The 23,212-nt window shown below is 33.1% G+C and overlaps 1 protein-coding gene across 1 annotated transcript; it reads left to right on the top strand.

Moving 5' to 3' along the window:
• Window positions 1–2,855: 2,855 nt before the first annotated feature.
• On the top strand, window positions 2,856–20,433 carry LOC132744077 (uncharacterized; the record flags this gene model as incomplete). Its single annotated transcript, XM_060732684.1, has 5 exons — window positions 2,856–3,006; window positions 12,932–13,157; window positions 17,311–17,375; window positions 18,065–18,365; window positions 20,364–20,433. Coding segments are annotated over exons 2-5 (650 nt in total), but the record flags the coding sequence as incomplete, so codon positions are not given.
• Window positions 20,434–23,212: the final 2,779 nt, after the last annotated feature.

A 23,212-nucleotide genomic window follows, 5' to 3' on the forward strand; every position in this document is an offset into this window, starting at 1 on the left:
TTCGGCATTTAAACAAAATAGAGCGATTTTATTGTCAGACAAACTTTGGCGAACTATGCAAGAGGGTATGTAACTATGTTGTAGTGCTAACTCCCTAAATTGTGATCTAAAATTGACACCACTCTGCCACATAACTACACATAACATTTAAGTAGCGCATAACATTTGACCATTTTAATGCCAGAGGTTTTATCATAAAAGCAAGGAAATTACTGTGTACTTTTGAATAAAGTTAAGATAAAAACAAAAATTGTGTTGCAACCTCAAATGTACATACATGTAGGTATTTGTAAAGCAGTTATATAATTGCTATGTCGCTATGGAAAGTGTATGCAAAATAAACAACTGTTAAATAAAATTGATATAGGAACATCGAATTTTTTTTCTGAATTGATTTTTAATTTTATTATTAATATAATATTTTTTCAACTATGATATGGCTGCATGTGCAATATGGATAATGTTAACACTCTGTTTTTTTGCTGCAGGTGATTATAATAATACATGTATTTTTATCACGTTGACAATATTAATGTCAGAAACACTGCCACTTATTGTGAAAGATTTGTGATGGGCATATTAAAAAATCGGGTGTACTATTACTGATATATCAATCAGTTTTTGTTTGGATTTTGATTTAAGTTCTTGATTTATGTATATGTATAATTATTAAAGATGACAGATAATTTTTTTAATCTTTCTGGGCAAATTCCCTGCCATTTCTCCATAAAAGAACGTTAAAATCCCAAAGTTTTAAACAAAACATCTTTTCCATCATTATAGCCATAAAGCAGCTACTTTAAGCACGTGTTTAATGTTTAAAAATACAAGAAGCGTTACAAATAGTGAGCACGCATACGCATTATGTAAATAGGCGGAAGCCATTAAATCGGCTCATTAAACGTATAAATTTAATGCATACAGTTGAGTTACCGCGCTGTATGGAAAATACTTCGGCAAAATTTAAACAAAATAAAGCGATTTCATTGGCAGACAAACTTTGGCGAACTGTAAGAATATATAAATCCATATTAATTAAAATGTGTGTCCCGATTTATATATAAAAAATACGTTAGAAATTTAATGATAAATTATTGTTTGCAAAGATTAATAAATGACACGGCATATATATGCTTTTAACCCATTACTTCATGAGCGTTTTGTGAAAAATGGCTGTTTTTATTGAAAAGTCTCCCGTTACAAGTTCAAATTGCTATAAAACTATAAAAACTGCTTCAATACTAATCAAACTTGGTACAAATGTTGACTGGACCATTGCCTTTGTAACAACATGCCCAGGCTTAAATTTCCTGTTACCAAGGCAACGAGGGGCATCTCACAATTGCCAAAAAACACTATTTTGCGTTGATTTTTTTTCCATCAAAATTGATTTCAAAGTACATGTACTGCAACTTCTCAATGGATTAAGTTAGAGTCAAATGCTTTTCAGCGTTCGTTACACGATTGATCTCGGGTCATTTTTAGCCTCTCACAAGTCCAAAATTTTCTTGGCGATGAGAGGGACTGTCGCCCCCCTCAAACCCCTAAACAGAAGGGGGCACATCCCCTTCTGGCAACCCGTTGATGTATCTTTTGGTTGTGGGGCTGCGCCGAAAAAGTGGTCACTTTTTTTCAACAACATTTCTCAAACAAAAACAAGTGTTGGGGGCCTATAAAGGCATTTTTTCACCATTTGAGACAACAAAAATGGGGGGTTGAAAAAGGCGTTAAGCGTGTATATCGGGTAATGGGTCAATTAGTTGTATAGTCTATGGGGAAATGTATTAGAATATTAAATCTTTGTCCTAGATAAAAGTAACAATTTACATTTCCTGTACGATTCCACATGATTTACGTGTATTTACTACATACATGTAATATATGATATTGAGATATGAATTAGTTACAACAAAATATACATGTATATAATTTTAAAGATGTAAAAGTAAAGTTATGCTCAAATTATATAGTTTTGAATATTGATAATTGTTACAAGTCTCTTTGTAAACACAGAATAAACATGTTTTAAATACACACAAAGTAGATATATTATGTTTGAATCTCCACACACTAGAGATGCATGAAGACAATAAGAATATATAGTGTCATTAAAAAAAACTGGCAGTTTTTTTTTAAGAAAAGACCAACTTTACTTGACCTCTAATAGGATATGCAGCTTCCCACACACAATTTGTACATTCTTTTATTAGAATTACACATATTTAGAAAGAATTACATAGATTTCAATTAATTCCTGTGATAAAAATATTTTACTCTAAGATAAGCATAGTATATCTTTAAATGTCTTATCTAATAGCTCGCTAAGGTATGAAGGCATGGTTCCACGCGTATTAGGCTTATGAGGTTGAAGCCCCCATCACCCCACCCCCTTACAATATTTTGCTCCATGCTGTAAAGAAATTTAGATTTTGAAATGCTTAATTATTGGTTAAGACAGGGTCTTTCAAATAGATTTGAAAGAAACTACACATTACCAGGGCTTTTTCCGATCTACAGCAGGGGCCTCTTCCACCTGTGACCAGGGTCTTTCAAATAGAAAGATCCTGCTGTGACTTAAAATAGTTTTGTCCCAGCTTCCACTCAGGAAAATTCTTTTAAAATCATACAGTATATAGAATGATTTCAATATTTCATTTACTTATTTGTTGTGTCTTTTAACAAATAAAATGTCCGAATATCAGGGGATTTCTTGATAAAGGGAATGTACTCAGTAAATAAAATGACTTATTTGTTGTGTCTGTTAACAAATAAATTGTCCGAGTATCAGGGCATTACTAGACCTGTTGATCAACGGAATCTATATATTTAATACAATAATGTAACCAAATGAAACTTCTATGAAAACGGTTAAAAAATTATGCACCTAGTTCTTTAAAGCATTAATTCGTATATTAACTAATCAAGCAAGCCGTTGACAAAAATGGTTGACATAGCCTATTTACCTTATTGTTGACGTATTGGAATCAATTTTGCTGGCGCCTTTAAGTAAGAGCTCTTATACGATGTTTCAGTTAAGCTAAGATAATAATTTTGATTATGCATTGCATATAGTTATTTGAATTGCAGTTGTAATTTTTGCAAGTTGTCTTGAAAATTAAAAAAAAAGAAAACAAAAAAAATAATTTAAGGTGTAAATAGGTAAATTATTAACAGAGCATTTTTTAATTGATCTAAATTATTGCCCATAATTGTAAGTTGGAAAGGGGCACATAGATTTACCAGTCAAAGAATTAGTGACATTATTTTCTGTATAGACCTATTGCTTTTCTAGTCAAAATATATTCATGACATGCCAAAGCTATCTAGATGTGGGTCAGAATCTTGTAGCCCGGGTCTCCACGATACCGGTGTACATATTTTATACAAGGTGTTTTTCATATAAAAATTTACTGACTTGAAAAAAGAAGGAATAAACAACTTCATTAACATTTAATCCTCTTAAAATTACATTACAGAGTTCTGTTACTCTGAAATTCTCGCTCATTGCGAATGTAAACAATGGTCGACCATTTTGTATGACGTAGTTAAACAGACTTCATGCTACCGGTGCACTGGTAAAAATGTTATTTATATGGAAAGCCATTGCAGTTTTAATAGCAAATATATCATTTTAGCATTCTTGTATTCATATCTGAAAAAAAAAATGCTTAAAAACAACATAAAAACGTGTGTTTCAATAATTTATTGTTCATCTTTTATGACTCCCAAGGGGTCTCTGTTTTAGAACCTTTTCCTCCCAATTACAGGTGTATATTATACCATGTGGCTGGATTCAAAAATACCCCTTCACTTAATTTTAGTGTTGTTGTGATTGTCTGGTCCTTTTGTATCATTGAATCAATTTTATTTCTATATGATGAAGATAAAATATCGATATGGCACTTTACACAGGCTCCCTTAAAAGACTGAATGAAACTGACTTTTTAATTTTCATAAACTATTTTATATGCACTAATGGCTTTCCATAGATTAATTTTTTCCCGCCAAAAATGATGTCAAAAGGTCAAGTGACATGTAATGGAGGTTGAATGACGTCAGCACCTGTGATTTTTTATTTTCTTGGAAAAAAATGTGTTTTGTAGAGAGACTAATTTATGCAATGGAAAAATAGGATAGTAAAATAAAAATAAGGTAGGATATGTGAAATATTTCCTTCAGAAACTCTTGAAAATGTTTAAAAACTTTGAAATAGCCAATATTACTGGGAGCATGTCAATATAAACACTCGGTAGGTGGTGTTGACAAAAATATCGCGAGATTTGTGAATATACCGGTACCGTGGAGTCACCGGTATCATGGGGTTCGAGTATATATATGTCAAAACCAAAGGGGTTCGACACACTTGGGTGTGTTCATATATAGTGTAACTATATTGTGAACTTGCACAAGCAATTTGAGAAAATATATTGGGACAAAAATTTTATATAGAGTCTCCCCTCACCATAGTGTTAAAGCCAGATTTTGGTCTCTATGACGTACCCTCACAGATACAGAGATACAGATCCCATATATATACTATAATTTTTATAGTATATTTTATAGTATATATATGGGATTTTTTTAATCGTTATTTTTTTTTTTTTTTTGGATAGAATTTCGGGTTCCTGTGGTTAATTACACAATATTATATGAACACACCCAAGTGTGTCAGACCCCTTTGGTCAAAACCAGAAACAGACCTCTCTGAAATGAAACAGATTTAGGTGTTAATGTGAAAAATGCAGCGATTAAAACTAAGTCAGTGTTTTTTTTTCACTTTTGGGGGAAAGGGGCCGGTGCCACTTGGAGGGGGAAAAATGCAATAGGAGGGGGAATTTTATTTGTTTACTTATTTTATATTGTTTTCTCTGCGGTGGAAAAGAGGAGCAACTCTTGCAACAAGTTTAAAATAAGTCTCTTTTTCTTGATATACGGATCTAAAATTTGATGCATCGTATGTTAAACTTGTTGGCATGCCGGGAGTAGCTCCCCTTACCTACCAGAGAACGATTTGTAAACAACCTTAATTGCTTAACAGTAACTCTTTCAGGCATTAAATAAAACATTTTTCGGCAGTTAGTTGCAAAAAAAATGATATTTATTGCAGGCAAATTCGGGCTGCCATAAAAGGGAAATTTAGGCTTTGAGGGGGAAAAAAAACATACTATTTTGAGGGGGGAATGGGGCCGAATTTCGCCGAATATTTTGGTGAAAAAAAAACACTAAGTCATTTTTCAAAAATAATATGAAATTGAACTAAGCCTATGAATGGGGAAGTCGGTTAAAATAATCATAATCATTTTTTATTTTAAATTTTCTGCTTTACTGTAAAGGTGTCATTGGGTATTTCATGCACTGCTGCTGTTTTCACTCGGAACACCTCAACCATAGACGCCAGGGGGTCAGATCCTGCCCCTAACGTGATACGCCCCTGTAAACACTCTATCAAAAATATTTTAATATTTAAACACGAATGGGACATCTATTGCAACAAAAATTGTTTAAAAACCAGTTTTATCGTTGTAATAGATGTCCCATTCGTGTTTAAAATATTTTTGATAGAGTGTTTACAGGGTCTGTTAGCAATTTGGTTTCCGGAGCATAACTTTAGTTCCATTTGGCCCACAGTATTCAAACTTCATAGGATGATTGCCCATATTGGGTAGAAGACCCCTATTGATTTCGGGGTCACAAGGTCAAAGGTCAAGGTCACTATTACCATAAAACTGAAAATGGTTTCCGGAGCATAACTTAAGTTCCATTTGGCCCACAGTATTCAAACTTCATATGATGATTGTCCATATTGGGTAGAAGACCCCTATTGATTTTGGGGTCACAAGGTTAAGGGTCAAGGTCACTATTACCGTAAAACTGAAAATGGTTTCCGGAGCATAACTTAAGTTCCATTTGGCCTAAAGTTTTCCAACTTCATAGGATGATTGTCAATTTTTGGGTAGAAGACCCCTATTAATTTTGGGGTCACAAGGTCAAAGATCAAGGTTACTATCACCTTTAAACTGGAAACAGTTTTCGCTCAATAACTCAAGCATTAATCAACCTACAGCCAAAGTACATTCGGGCATATAATGCCCCGCCTAAGCGGTGCTCTTGTTCTTGATATACGGATCTTGAATACTGACGCAATGCATGTTAAACTTGTTGGGATGCCGGGAGTAGCTCCCCTTACCTACCTGTGAATGATTTGTAAACAACCTTGCTTAACAGGCAGTGTTACAGGCGTAAAAAATAAAACAGTTTTCGGCAGTTAGTTGCAAAAAAAATGATATTCATTGCAGGCAAATTCGGGCTGCTGTAAAGGGGAAATTTTGGCTTTGAGGGGGAAAAAAACATGCTATTTTTAGAGGGGAATGGGGCCAAATTTCGCCGAATATAATTATACATTGGTGAAAAAAAACAATGGTATTGTAAAAAGAATTATCCCTACATGTATTAGAATCATGGTGAATGTGATCAAACACTTTTTCTGTGACAATGAGTAAAAAAAACATGAAAAACTGTTAAACATGAGTTATTATTCTTTAATTATATTTTTTGCAACATTAAAAAAAATCTCCAATAAATAATTAATAGGTTTCAAAATAATGTGGAGAAATCAAATATAATCATGGATTGTTTTGATAAACATACTTATTAATTGGTGTACAAATACTGTCATTAAAATCTATATTGTAAGCATTCTCTCTATATACATTGCATGTTACTATATTAGTCGCAACTTGCGCCATATAAAAATAGCAACTCCCTAGCCTAGGAAAATTTTGTTTTTCAAACTTGTTCTATGCTAGGAAAGCTTGCGCTCAAAATCCCGGGCAGATTTCACCACACTGAAGTTTACTTATATTGTACTTAGAGGGGAGATATTGCCCATAGCACAATATCTTGTCGCTTAGTACAATTAGTTGGACTACTGTCTGTGGATGATCGTTTCATTATGATTATCAGCGTTCTAGAATAGGATATGACATCTATGTCCGAGGGAACTTGCTACATTTGAAAATAAGCAACAACCTGGAGAATTCCAGTTCAATGATCATGCACAATAATTGAGTCCCCATTTCAAGCCAATCAGTACTTTTGAACTATATGATATGGAAAAGGTTTGAAATTCTATTTCTTTGATAAAATCACCGCTTACTATAGCCTAATTAATTAAGTGTAAATTGTTTGACCTACATGTATTTAACTTTTTTTCCCTTCTGTCAAACCATTATGCCTAATTTTATCTGTCACTTTTATGCACTGAAAATTTATTGGCAACACTGTTGCTAGTTTAAATCGATTAAAAAGGTAAAAATCATAAAACATCTAAGGTCTTCAAAAAATCATTAGACTATATGTTTTGTTACTTTAAATCTAAATAAAAAATGTATTCAATGACAGCTCTCTGAACGCATACTGGCGATTTAATTTTTAAATATGTATTAAGGACTATTTCTCCAGCGGACATGTTATGACGTCATCATAAAAAAAATCAATTCTGTGATAAATGAATACCAGTCCTATTTGGTCTGTATGTATTGGCAAATATTAGAGACAATATAAGAGTTTAAAATTTATTTTTTTACTAAAACAATTGAAATGACTGCTTTAGAACTGAGAAAGACCAATTATAAGTGGTTAAACTTGTAATAAAGACATTTGGCTTTTCTGGCCTTGACGCAAATTTTATCTTTGCATTTCCTTCACCTGGGGAATTATTTTGATGTCATCCATGCGAAACCAATGAATTGGGGTGTATATGTCAGTAATTTGAATTAAGTAACTTCAACCAGTGTTAAATATATGTCCCTGATGTTTCTGAATTGTCCATCTATCTGTCCTGCCGTAACTCAAAATGTTATTTGTCCATTTGTCAGTCATTCTGGCTGTTCAAAGTAATCTAGATCTGGCTATAACTCCAAAAAGTACAAAAGTGAGGTTCATGATGCATTGAATGTGTATAGAGCACCATATGGAGGGAGATTATGCATGGCATAGTAATGTTTACATCAGTGAAAAAATGTGGCCTTGACCACTAAAAGCTTGTAAAGAACACTTTGGCTTACAGTCCTAATATTGGGTGACCCTTATGGGATATAGGTCAGTAGGTCAAAGGCCAATTTCATTGTCTAAAATTGTTAAACTGAAAGTGGATTATTAAATCAATCATATACATGGTAATTCTGTTCCCTGAATTGAGGATAAAGTAGCTGCTGTTCCATTATAAAAACCATTGATTTCTTTTTTTTGGAACTTATCTGATACAATATATATTGTATATTTTATATTGCTATATTTTACAGGCCAATCTGGATTGTTACATGTATGTATTATGTTGCTATTATTGCTCAGTCATAGCTTTTCCATGCCCATGTGATAACTGTGTTCAAAAATACCGCCTTATATTATTCTATATATACCCAATGTTTACAACATAACTCATTGCGATTGAAGAAAAACTATTCCATTTTAAAAGGCTAAACCCACTGTGTGTTTAGCCATAGAGGAAATATTTAACAATTTTTATCAACATTTTTTTGAACAAAATCTTTAATAAATGCAGTTATTTTGGGCAATTAATTTTCAGTACAAAGATTTAAATGTACATATATGTGCTCATGTTAGATTGGTACAAACTTCTGTAATAATGTTTTGGAATAGAGATCTTCCGGAACTTGGAAAATATGGGTTTTTCGGTCTATTCCTGGGTTCAAACTTTTTCAGCTTAATGTAAATGTACAACTGGGTAAATATGTTGATAATAAGTCACCATATGCAGTGCCTAATATTAAGTCCCATTGTTAATAGTAGTGCACCATGAAGCTGTAACAGTTAAAGTTTGTTTGTGTCCCAGGATTCGATGGATTAGCCGAGTTCCGGATAAGAACTTTTGTGGATGCTTAGCCCTAAATTTACCGATTATCGTCGGCACATAGTCCTTCCCTAGAGCACTGATTTATAGACAGAATCTAAGGCAAGTTATTTTTATAGGTGAATGACATCATAGAATAAGAGCCTGTGGTAATGTATTTATTATCACGTTTTGTACATTTCTTGCAGTATTACATACTTGCTTTTGAGAAAACTGTGAATCTTTGCAGAGTAATTATTGAAGATTGACCTACAAGTGTAGAAAGCTTTGAAGATATCCTTCTGTATTTTATATTTGAGCCTTAAGAACCTTAAGGAGACATTTAAAGAAAGTTTGTTTTTTTTTATTTGGAAGGAAAATGGATGTGTTATAAAGATTTTTTTGTTTTTCGCTTTGTTTTGAAATGTACATGAAAGAATGTAACAATGAAAAAAGGATATGTGAAAATGTGTGAATCAAAAGATTCAGAGCAGAAAGAATGTTTGAAGCCAAGCAAGGATTTATCTGAGGTATTTTGTTTAACGTTTACCTAAATATTTTAAATGGACTTGCCCATATTTCAATCTGGACAAAACCATTCATCATTTTTAGGGAAAATATCTAAATATTTATATATGTACTGAAATATAAGTGAACAGAGTGCAGATCATGATTAGATCATAGATGCCAGGGATGTGCCAGCTGATCTTGGTCTGCACTTTGTTGCATGGGCATATGTTATAGTGGCCAGTAGGCTTAGCTTTATTTGTTTATTTTTTTAATCATTTAATTTAAAGATGGTTTTTCATAGCTAATGTGAAAATATTCATCATGCTTGATTCTGCTTGATATGTCAAATTTAATGAAAGTTAATGAAAAATGTTAAAGTCTACAGTGACTTTGTTAAAAGGATTTAGCACTTGTACAAATGTAATTAAAGTCATGGTATAATTTATATTATAGTATTGAAAACATGTTACATGTATATTACTCACTGTTGGGGTAAGCACATGGTTCAGCAGCAGCAACGTTTGACTGCAAATCTGGGTTGATACTTAAATTACTATGAATAGTTCAGAATGGAGACTGTAAAACCTCAGGTGTCATATGGTTATACATGCAAATAGTATTTAAGCATATCAGAATAATCAGGTGTTACTTCATTTCTGTAGAAATGTCTTTCGTATGCTATTTTCTAAAAACATAATGACTGAATAGTGCTCTTCAAGCGGAGTTACCCAAAATAGATTTCTGGTAGACTGCAAGTCATAAATGGGCGATTCCAATTTTTATCATGTGAAGTCAACGTAGTCAAGCAAAGGAAAGAATTATAGCAGAGAAATGTTATAAAAATTATGTCAAAAAAGTCCTTCAAAAAACCAAACCAGAACTTATTCCAGGCACATTATGCCTCAGAAATCAATATTTTTAACCAGGTTTTCCGAAGGAAAAAACTGGTTATAAGATTGAGGTATGTCGGCGGGCGGATGGGCGGGCGGGCATAAACAATTTCTTCTGTGCGCAACTCCTTCTACATTTCTCAACGGATTTTGACCAAACTTTCACAGAAGCTTTGTCATCAAGTGCCCTGGCGCATATTGTCGGGGTTTGTGATTGGATAATATTTGACCTAATTATGGCCCTTTGTTTTTTTTCCTTATATAGAATATATATATAGTGAACAATTTCTTCTTGTGCGCAACTCCTCCTACATTTCTCAACAGATTTTGACCAAACTTTCACAGAAGCTTTGTCATCAAGTGCCCTGGGGCATATTGTCGGGTTTTGCGATTGGATAATATTTGACCTAATTACGGCCTTTGTTTTTTTCCTTATAAAGAATATATAGTGAACAATTTCTTCTGTGCGCAACTCCTCCTACATTTCTCCACGGATTTTGACCAAACTTTCACAGAACCTTTTCACCAAGTGCCCTGGGGCATATTGTCGGGGTTTTGCGATTGGATAATATTTGACCTAAATTATTGCCCTTTGTTTTTTTTTCCCTTATATAGAATATATAGTGAACAATTTCTTCTGTGCTGAACTCCCTCTACCATTCTCAACGGATTTTGTTCAAACTTTCACAGAAGCTTTGTCATCATGTGCCCTGGCGCTTATTGTCAGGGTTTTGTGATTGGATAATATTTGACCTAATTATGGCCCTTTGTTTTTTTTCCTTATACAGAATATATAGTGAACAATTTCTATCGTGCGCAACTTCTACATTTCTCGACGGATTTTGACCAAACTTTCACAGAAGCTTTGTTATCAAGTGCCCTGGGGCATATTGTTGGGGTTTTGTGATTGGATAATATTTGACCTAATTATGGCCCTTTGTTTTTTTTCCTTATACAGAATTATCAATATATAGTAAACAAATTCTTCTGTGCTGAACTCGTCCTACATTTCTCAACGGATTTTGTTCAAACTTTCACAGAAGCTTTGTCACCAAGCGCCCTGGCACATATTGTCGGGGTTTTTTGCGATTGGATAATTTTTGACCTAATTATGGCCCTTTGTTTTTTTCCTTATACAGAATATATAGTGAACACTTCTTCACTGGCAATTCCTCCTACATTATTCATGTTTTACATTGCACATAGTTACATTGTTTGTTGCTGGTATTTGTATTTCAAATACAACATATTTATCTACAATGGTGATAATTGAAAACCTGGTTTCGTGGCATTGCCATGTTTCTTGTTTAATTCTTTAGAAATGTCAAACACATGTTTAATAGTGTTTGAATAATGGATTTAGGGCATGTTAGATGTTTAACAACTGAAGAAAAATAGTTCTGAACGTGCAGTAATCCGTCTTAAAGGTAGCAAAATGTAAACAAAGTAGTATTTTTTGTCTTCCATTCAAAATACTTATTTACTATAATAATGCTGATTGCCAACAGAATTTAGATAGTTGCCAAAGATAGTCCATGTATATTGCAAATGAGTATTTACTGTGAAATCTGTAACATAATACCAAAAATGAAAAGTTTTTTCGAGAAATAAAATTAGTAGCGTTTCTGAGGCATAATGGGCCTTTAATATTTGTAGTTGCTGGCATTACATGTAATTATATAAAATACAGTTTAGTCAGATGTTGAAAATTTAAAACAGCATGTTTTTAAAAAAAGGATAATTATCGATGTTTTGTTTTCTCTTCATCTGAATAAATACATGTATGTTTACATTTTATTCTCAGCATGTTCCGGTACTGCAAATTATCTAATAATTATCAGTTCATATTGTTTGCAGAACTTGACAAACCACCAGTGCCATACGAACCAATTTTGCTTTTAGTGCATTGATTTGTTGGATGACTATTTAGTAAAATTCTGGTTGGACCCAATCTACATTTAAATTCAAAATTTAACCATTTTCATATACATACATGTATATAACTGTTGAAAACTGTTTCAAGCCAGTGCTAGGGGGATGTGGATGGTAAAGCTTGCACTTACCATTACACCATTCATGACTCAATAAAACCGAGCCTGCAACATTTTCAATTTTGTGTGTCTCAACTCATTGTGAGTAATGAAGAAAAATGTCAGAAAGCATACCATTGTTTGCACCTGACTTTAAGTTTCAGAAAACCGAGACGTTTTTCATGACAAAAGTTTATACATGAGGATTTTTTTAGAATACAATTTAGTATATTATGCTTTGATACTCAGATACCATAATAGTTGGTTTTGTTTATATGTATTTATAAAATTCTGTTGTGGCTTGGAAGAACCTAATAATAGGTAATACTAGATTATAATGTTCTTAAAAAAAATAAAAAAAAATTCTGGAAAGTTACTTCAGTTATATAATACCTCAATGTGTCTGTTTTTGATGCAAAATGAATGGGAACAAAATAACATTGTAACAATGATTGTTTGTGTCTTTGTTCCTTAGAAGACAGTGAGTTTATTTGTTGGTAAAGTGGTAGAAAAAGATTTGTCGCGAAAGAGCAATATGAAGAAATAAGTAGATCTGAACTTTAATCAGATTGTATTTGTTGCTGGTGCAAAACATTATTCAGGTGTTGATATAAATTGAAAAAAAAACTTACGTAAATTTTTATTTTCAGACCAATGACAGGATGTCGTTTCAGAGTCTCGACTCGGATGAGTTCGGTTTATTGTCCAGCCGATCGTGTTCTCCCAGCGGCGTAGACACCATTTCGCAGCAGTATAATAGTTTGGAGTATGCTGGAAAAGATGAAACACAAAGTCCAAGGAATACAACACCACTGGTGGTGAATGATCGCTCCTTATACCAGACCATGTTCATGTCTGATCTTGCGTCTAAAGAAGGTAACTGTGGAAATTTACTCCTGATTTAAATTTGAAAATTGCAAAAGTATACAAAAAAAAAAAGAAATTGAAAAAAGAAAATTTTTTAAAAAAATCAACCAATTTCAGTCAGTGTTAAAGTCAGAATATTTTATAGCCCCAAAGACCAGTAAGTTGAAAAAAGTTGAAATTAGGAGTTTTAGAGAAACTAAAACAACCTTTGAACATACATTATATCCAATACTAGAATAATTTTATTTTTTGTTTGCTATTCAGTCAAATCACGGTTTAAATTTTCATTTAAGATAGTTTTGGTTGAATGTAACATTTCAAGTTTTTATGCCCCAGGCATATAGTAATATAACCGTCTGTCCGTCCGTCTGTCCGTCCGTACGAGGTTAACCTAGAACGGCAAGTTGGATTTTTCTTAAGTTCTACCTACTTACTTATCAATACAAAGTACATGATCTGGTCAAGTTACATAACTATGGCTTCTATATTTACCAAGTTATTGCCCTTTTCAGCACTTAGAAAATGAATAATGGTTAACCTAAAACGGCAAGTTGGAAATATCTTAAGTTCTATCTATACTAATGGCTTCATAATTTCCACACTTACTTATCAATACAAAGTACATGATATTGCCAAGTTATATAACTGTGTCATCCATATTTCCCAGTTATTTCCCTTTTTTCACTTTGAAAATAGGGCCTAAAATGTCTGCTTAACCTATTCAGGAAAGTTGGATTTATCGTAAATTTCTCTTAATTGCTTAATTTATTTAATGATATCTTGCATATTTGGTAGGTGGATACCTTTAATGGTCCTCTAATTTTTTGTGGAGTAAGTGGTCTCTGGGGTCAAAGTCAAGGTCACTGGTTTAGAAAATAAATTTTAACAGTTTTGCTCATACAGCCTTTATTTTTTGGTTGATGTCTTTCATGTTTAATAAAAACATGCCAAGGGAGGTCCTCCTTCTTTGGGTATAGTAAGGGGTCATTTGGGTCAAGGTCTATGTCACCAATGTCAAGGTCACTAATGTTAAAAATAGATTTTTACATTTTTACAGATGTATTAACCATATTCTATAGACAGATGTCATTTATAATTGATAGGAACATAAAATTTGATGGAGTTAGTGGTCAGTTGGGTCAAGGTCACCAGTGCTAAAAATAGATTTTTACACTTTTGCTCATACAGCCTTTATTTATTGACAGTTATATTTCATATTTGGTAGGAAGATAACTTGCATGGTATTCATCCTTTTGATTGGGGTAGGTTCAGTGGGTCATGGTCACTTGTGCTAAAATAGATTTTTACACTTTTGCCCATACAGGCTTATTTATTGACAGGTGAATTTCATATTTGATAGGAAGATAACTTGCATGGTATTCTTCCTTTTGATTGAGTTAGGGATCAGTGTGTCAAGGTCACTAGTGCTAATAATAGATTTTTACACTTTTGCCTATACAGCCTTTATTTATTGACAGATGTATTTCATATTTGATAGGAAGATGACTTGCATGTTATTCTTACTTTGGATGGAGTTAGGGGTCAGTTGGGTCAAGGTCACAAGTGCTAAAAATAGATTTTTACACTTTTGCCCATACAGCCTTTATTTATTGACAGATTTATTTCATATTTGGTAGGAAGATAACTTGCATGTTATTCTTACTTTGGATGGAGTTAGGGGTCAGTTGGGTCAAGGTCACGAGTGCTAAAAATAGATTTTTTTTACACTTTTGCCCTTACAGCCTTTATTTACTGACAGATTTATTTCATATTTGGTTGGAAGATAACTTGCATGGTATTCTTCCTTTGGATGGAGTTAGGGGTCAGTTTGGTCAAGGTCATCAATGCTTAAAATAGATTTTAACATTTTTGCCCATACAGCCTTTATTTATTGACAGGTGTATTTCATATTTGGTAGGAAGATAACTTGCATGATATTCTATAGGTGTCAGTGGGTCAAGGTCAAGGGTGCCAAGTATAGATTTCTTACATTTATATATATTTGATAAAGTAGAATATTTATCACTTCACAAGTCATAGCAGTGACTTGGCAACTTATATATTTCACAATTACAAAACACCATGACTCTGTCAAGCTATATAACTTGTGTTTACAATTTTTTGGCAATGTTTCTGTCCATAACTGAGTGAATGGGTAAACATTTTTTGAAATATTGCTACTGACAAGAATCAAAGCCGGGGGCATTTGTGTTTAACAAACACGTTCTTGTTTTTTTTCTAAAGCAAAGAGATGACAATTTAATCCCTTGTTCTTCAGAATGTTAAGCTCCAAATATAAAGCAGACTAGTTCATTACAATAATTCAGGGAGGTTTAGGGTTTCAGTCATTTTACCCTTATTTTGCTGATATTATGTAGTGGATTTGCCCATCTGTGAGTTTGGAACAGTCCAATCAAACATTAACAAATTTTAATATATGGAAATAGAAAAATTGAGCTTTGATGTGTTCCAATGGAATAGAGCCTGGTCAGACTACACGGGCTCTATAGTGTTGGCATGTCAGGTCTAAACGGTGAAGATTTCATAGAATTTAAAACCTAGTTAAGGTCACCATGGCTCAAAATTATTATTGTACTCTTCATCAATGTTTGGTTATAACTGTAAGAAAAGAGAACATGTATACAAAGTGTATACTTAATGTTCACTTAAACGTTCAATAACAGTAAACAAGGGAAGAGAACACGTAACTGCCCATGCACACACAGTTCTATAAAGTCACCTCGGCCTTGAAACCCGTTGTCACTTGATGCAGGTTCGAGATTGTTATTTTACAATATCTGGATAATTCAAAACTCTACACTGTCAATTCACTCATTCTTATACATGTTTATTTTCTTATCACTCTATGTATTGTAGATAATACAGCTCCGTATATTTTATTACTATGTCATAGCAGTATCAGGGAATTTTCCGATGATTTGTCACCAATATTCTTGTTCTGAAAAAAAAGTATCAACTAATGCTCCTGATGAGGATGATTTACATTATGTTAAATTAAAGGAACTCCACTGAGATTTTTTTGACATGACAGGACTGGAAATGTTTTCCCGATATTCGTGTTCCATTTGATGTAGGTCTGGACCAATAACTTGTGTGCAAATAATCAGATCATTCTTTCACTCTGTTCTTATTGTTTTTATTAACAATTTTGCATATTAACCCAAAAATATGGAACGCTATGCAATGTTTTACAAAGAATCGCCCAAAAATTGATATTCAATTAAATTCTGAGTATATTTCTTTATTGTCCTTAGCAGGGTTTTCCACTTTAAGTGCTTCACTTAATTAATGTAAGAATTTCAAATTTTATGCTTTTATGAGTGTTAACCATTGATTAATGTATGAATTTCAAATTTTATGTACATGTATTTATAAGTGTTTACCTGGCAGTGTAAATTAATTAATCCCTTAATTAATAATGGTATTATATACAGCTAGTATTTTATGAAATGACAGCCACCCCAATGTTTATTTCAAATTTAAATACAACAACACATTTTTTTTTCTTCAAAAAAAAAATCTAGTAGTTATTAAAATGCTGTATAACACATGATGCTGACATTGATTTTCTCAACAGGAAGGGAATGCTCTCTACAGACTGTATGATTACTGTTTGTTATTAGGTAATTAGAACTGTAGACACTCCTGAGATAGTTCTCATAGAAAGAAAGGGATATCCATGGTCCTGTTTTAAAACATTTACAAAATTGATGATGTATTCTCAAAATAAAATCTGATTTATGTGCATATCATGATAGTCAATGTCCTGTTGTTGTTGTTGTTTTTTGTTTTTTTCATACTTAAACCATTCAAGATTTGAGAGATGTCTGAAGAAAGGTTAAAGACATTTCTGGGAGTACTGCAATAGGGTTTAATTTCCTCTTGAAATTGACATATTAGAAGAATAAAAATCTCGGTTTAAGGTGCAGACCTCTCAAAAAGTACTAAGGGTGGTGACCCTCATTTTTTCCCATCAATTTGTTTCAATTTACACTTGAATCATGCAAAGTTTAAGAAAATTCTTTGCACTTGTTTATTATTTTGTGTTTTCTTTTTATTCTATGTGAAAAAAATGAACTACTCCCAGAAGTGTTTTTTTGATGACAGTTATATGTTATAAATTTTTTTAATCTATTTTTAGAAACAACTAAAAATGAGAGTTCAGGAGATGTTAATTCTATAGACAGACAAGATTGGGGATTTACTGTAAGTACTGAAAACAGTGTCAGTGTTTTACAAGCAGGGCTCTCATTTCTTGATTTTTCGGGCAGAGATTTGGCCCCATTCTTCTCCCCAATGTATATATTATATATATTTGAATATTGATATATGTTCTGGCATAGCAGACTGGCGTTTCCGTTAGTTTTACCTATGCTCGAAATTTCATCTGGCATGTGGGGTGCCAGATGAGTGTGTGCTGTCCAATGTTACGCTTTTGATGACGTAATTTTACTGCTAAGAATAAAGTTGTAATTTCATACAACTAGAAAATAGTTACGGGTGTAATGACATAAATACATTTTAATAGAGTAAAGTGTTTAAAATATAATTGAATATGGTAGAATATGCAAGAGAAAATATCTGACATGTTTGCAGTTCGGATCAGAACATCCGTCTTTCTGGAACCTGCCCATGGCCAGTAACTCGACAAGCCTTGTTACCACCCAACTGCAATATGTGTATTTAGAGCAACAACAACAAAAAATTGAGAAGTTAAAATAAATGTATATATTGGCAGTTAGAGTGTGGCATGGATAGATTGGTGAAAACATTAGTTTGATAATAAAAAAACAACAACAACATAAAGCAGCTAGGCCAAGCCAAAATTGGAGCTATCATTACAAACATCGAATAAGTTAATGGAAATAGTAAAAGGAGCTTTACTTTATTTTCAGGATTTTATAAAGCAACCCAACTCAAGTTGTCAGTCTGATCTTTTATCATACGATGCTGTGTCTCCGCCTGGCTCCACCCATTCTGTAACAGTAAGCTGGGACACATCAGAAACAAAATCTGTTCCGGTAACTGTATGTTTGAACACCTCGGAAACAAGCACAGTGCCAGTATCGGTTAGCTGGAACACGTTGAGGACGAGCACTTTACCGGTGACAGTGACATACAGTACATTAGGTACTATATCTGCGGAACATCTAAGGGACGAAAATAGTATACTGCCACATCCAGATGAAGAACAGTGTAAGTTGTGGTTTTAGAACACAGATATTTTTTTTTTGTGCTTAATTTTCATTAAACTGCGTTTTCCAGTTGAATCCATATTCTTATTCATTTTGGAAGGAAGAACTTTTTCTCCAAGAAACAATAATGTTAGGCTACTCAATGTGAATAAAAGTAAATGAAAAAAATTTATCTGCAAGTAATTGAAAAAAGAATAAAGAAACATGTATTTCTCTTTGGTATGGGCAAAGATGCGAAACTTTGACAGTGATGTAAATCTCAGATTTGTTGATATGATAAAGGAAAGTTATCATATCAGACAACTGCTAATCATGAAACTTGTGCAAGGGATTGTGGTCCTGAAACTGATGAATTTTTAGCTCGACTATACGAAGTATATGGAGAGCTGTCCTACTCGCCCCGGCGTCGGCGTCCGCGTCCAGATTTCAGATTAAAGTTTTGGTGCAGTAAAATATTTTTCACTATAACTTTGTCATTTCTTAAGGTATCAACTTTAAACTTCAAATATATGTTCCTTATCATCAACCACATCTTATGTGACAAGGTTCATAACTCTAGCACCAATATTTTCAGATTTATCTCCCCTTGAACTTAGAATTTTCCTCAAAAAATATTATTTTTTACCGTTACTTCTTTATTAGTTAAGGGATCAACCTCATACTTCAAATATATGTACCTTATCATCATCCCCATCTTATGTGACAAGGTTCATAACTCTAGCACCAATATTTTTAAGATTTATCTCCCCTTGAACTTAGAATTTTCCTCAAAAAATATTATTTTTTACTTTTACTTCTTTATTTGTTAAGGGATCAACCTCATACTTCAAATATATGTACCTTAACATCATCCCCATCTTATGTGACAAGGTTCATAACTCTAGCACCAATATTTTTAGATTTATCTCCCCTTGAACTTAGAATTTTCCTCAAAAAATATTATTTTTTACTGTTACTTCTTTATTTGTTAAGGGATCAACCTCATACTTCAAATATATGTACCTTATCATCATCCCCATCTTATGTGACAAGGTTTGATAATCTAGCACCAATATTTTCAGATTTAACTCCCCTTGAACTTAGAATTTTCCTTGAAAAAATATCATTTTTTACTATAACTTTTTTTAGATTTAAAGGTATCTACCTCAAACTTCAAATACTTATTCCTTATCATCAATTACATTTTATGTGACAATGTTCATAACTCTTGAAACAATATTTACAGATTTTATCTCTCTTTGAACTTAGGATTTTCTTTAAGAAATATTATAACTTCTTTACTTTTTAAGGTATCTACTTCAAACTTCAAATATATATTTTCTTATCATTACACACATGTTGTATGTGACAAGGTTCATAACTCTAGTGGTGACTATTTCTAGAATTATTCCCCTTGATCTTTGAATTTATGTTAACAAATGTTTTTTTACTACAACTTAATACATAATTATACATAATTGATTTTTCTTTCATAGTTTTGTCCTCCTTACTGTGTCCAGTATTTTATTAGTCCAGCTTCGCTGTCTCCTGTGACAGCTCTTGTTATTTATGAACTATCATTTTTCTTCCAGTTGTAAATATAAATAACTTCTGCTATTTTATAACTTTGGTGGGCTTGAGGTCACAATCAAGATCAAGATTAAAATTGAATTCTCATATTTTTATGTGAGAACTTTATTTATTGACTCACCAAGGCTAAATTAGATTTTCTTACATTTTCTCAGAAAAGCTTTCATGTATTAGGTTATGCATATAAGGGCTCAATAGATTTTTAATATTACTTTACAAGGACCTGTACCATGGCTGGATTCAAGGTCACTCAGTACATCAAGTTCATTGAGGCTAAAAATAGACAATAGCGTTTTCAAACATTATATTGTTGTTTAATTTTTACTTTGTCAAATGTTTAAGTTCAGAGAGAATCCATTGCCTTCCACGATATTCTTGCCATCAATCATTTTCTATTCTTTTTTTACTATGTGAGATGTTTTATTTATAGTTGCAGATGCCTATGACAGGGTATCATTTGATGGACCAACACAACATCAATCCACACTGGGGATCTGGCAGTATGTTGTAGAATTTTATTGTCTTCTTCAATGTAAATTGTACAAAAAAGTCTACAACAGAAATGGCCACTTTTATGTCAAGTCTTTAAAAAAAAGATGAAACATAACATTCATATGGTTCGTCTGATGATACTCAAAAGTATTGTATGAATAATATGAACATCCAGACCGCATATTATACTTTGAATCTAGACAAGTTTGAAAAGACCCCATTTTACTTTGTGCCTTTAAAGTATGTGAATTACCTGTAAACCGGAGAATCTGAAGTCAACGTGTTGGCCACCAGTATAAGAGCCGATAATCCTGAGACTTTGAGGGCGCATGGGCTCGGGGGCAAGCTCAACGGCCGTCGCGCGGTGCATTGTCCATCGCAAGGGACTGTACCAGGGCTCCGCAACTCTCTCACTGTAGCCTAAACTTTTTTGTATTCAGTATACAAACTTGAATGGAAATCGGGGTTTCCCAAAATTCCCCCACTGAAAACCAAAACCTGTTTCAAATTTTGTAGATAAAAAAGGGTTAAAAATTTCCCTTTGAAACAATTTTTTTTTAAACTGAATATTTCCCAAATTTTACTCTTATTTTTTAAAAACACTTTTATTTTAAATTTTTTTTTCAGTTTTTCAACCCGTCTGCCTTTTTAGATTTTTAAACAAAAAGCTTTTGAATTTTCCCCTCACTTTTATCAACAGCGAAAAATGAAAGAAACCCCAAAATGGGGGGCTACAAAAAAACAATTCAATTAAACCCGTTTTTCCCCAGGAAACTATTAAATTGAAAATTTTGGACCCGCAAGAAAACATTTTCCAAAAAATGGGGCCCGTAAAAATAAACCCAGAACCCGAAAAATTTTAAAAACCCCCACTTCTATAGCTGCCACAAGTTTAATGATAAATTACAAAGAGGATCTCCAGGATTAAGTCTGGGTCAAAACAAAGTCCGGTTCAGAGTTCAAAGTCCCGGTTCATAGTCAAAAGTCCCCGGGTTCCATAGTCAAAGTGTTGGGTTCAGAAAAAAACTGATTCCATTGTAAAACCCCTCTTTAATAAGCTTCAGACAGCATTAAGTAATGAAAAACCAACAAAAGATATTTTTTCAACAAAAACAACTTTCTCTCAACATTTTACGAGCCACGAAATTCCTTTTCGCTCAAGCGTCTCCATATTCCCTCAAATTGCACCTTGGGCCAGGTCAATGTGGAGGTGTCAAAAATCACCGAAAATTCCCAAAAGGGTGAAACGGACGTGAAAAAGTAATCGTTAATAATCAGAGAGAAGCATTAGCTTTACAACCCAAACTGGTTTAATGAAACTACGATAAAAACTGCCGAGCTGATACGTAAAAGGTCGACTTTTAAGAACAACAAGAAAACTTTCCAAGTTACATGAGGGGAGCGAAGTAGACATGAGAATTTGTTCTAAATGGTGCCTGAACAACCCAGAGAATAAAACATTTTGAAAGATATGTAAAAACTTTGTCCAATCAACCTCAAGATAACAATTCCTAAATTCCACAATGAAATCTTCCCAAGGTTTTTTGAAGCAATATAAATTTGGGTTGGGAATCAGGGAATGCGCATTGCTAAATTTTTTTTTTTTACATAATTTTCATTTTGTTTCAAATTTAAATTACGTCTTTTTTTTATATGGCTGTAAAATGGTTTTAATATTTAATTTCCAAAAATCATTTATTAGCTCCAAAACCCTTTTATTACCGAAGAAGAAAAGAGCTTATTGTTAACTGCACACCCAGGAGCAGGGGCGGGGACAGCATTGTTGGTCGGCATTAATGTCATACTTTTGTCAAGTTTTTTGCATGCAAAGTTTTGTATCTTCAAACTACTAAAGGGAATAGGTTGAGCTTCACAGACTTATTTGAGAGCACAGTACTAGGTCACGGTCATATCTCAATCACAAAACATGGATTTTGACAGAACTATTGCCCTTTTTGAACTTGTTTTGCTATCAAGCACTGAGAAAAAGTTAAGTACACTGTCCTACTGAGAGCTCTTGTTTATGCCCTATTGAAATTCAGAATATCAAGATGTTATGTGTTATGTGTTTATGAACATACTTATGTTTTGCTTATTTGGAATATGTTAGGTGAGAAAGGGTATTGTGTTGAGTCAACAGAGAGAAGGAATTGCTTAGAGAGAATTGTTGAATGAATAGAGTGAAATATGTAAAGTGCCTTAGATATTTATTTGAGTGCCCAGAGAAAATATGTTAAGTGCTTAGAGTGAATATTTTGAGTGCTTAGAGTGAATATGTTGACTGCTTAGAGGGAATATGTCGAGTTCTTAGAGTGAATATGTTGAGAGGAAAATGGTTGTTTGTGTATTTGTGGGGGGAGGGGGCAGGGGGGTTATGCCGTTTGCTTAAGGGAATGATGTTGATTTATAGAGGAAACATATTAATGACTTAGAGCCGAGAGGCTGATAACTCAAAAAGATTATGAAGTTTATGATTTTTTTCCGCATATTTTACATTCTTTTACAGACTGTTTCCCTAAGCCTATATGATTGCTTCCCCTAGTCAAAAAAATGCTATATTTTCCCCTAAAATGGAGTTATGTTTTCCCCTTATGCAGACAAAATTCTATACCTGCAGTAAAATAAGTTACATACGGAATAAACAACTCTAAATGAGAAAAAAAGAAATTTGAAATGAAAAGTTTTATATGGCTATGTTACATTCTCAGTTTGGTTTACTGTACTATATAAATCCCCTTCAAAAAAATCACTGGTTGTTTTGAAAATTCCAAAGAAAAAACTAGATGT

Source organism: Ruditapes philippinarum, unplaced genomic scaffold (genome assembly GCF_026571515.1).
Source record: "Ruditapes philippinarum isolate M1 unplaced genomic scaffold, ASM2657151v2 ctg1590_1_1_1_1, whole genome shotgun sequence".
Classification (NCBI taxonomy): domain Eukaryota; kingdom Metazoa; phylum Mollusca; class Bivalvia; order Venerida; family Veneridae; genus Ruditapes; species Ruditapes philippinarum.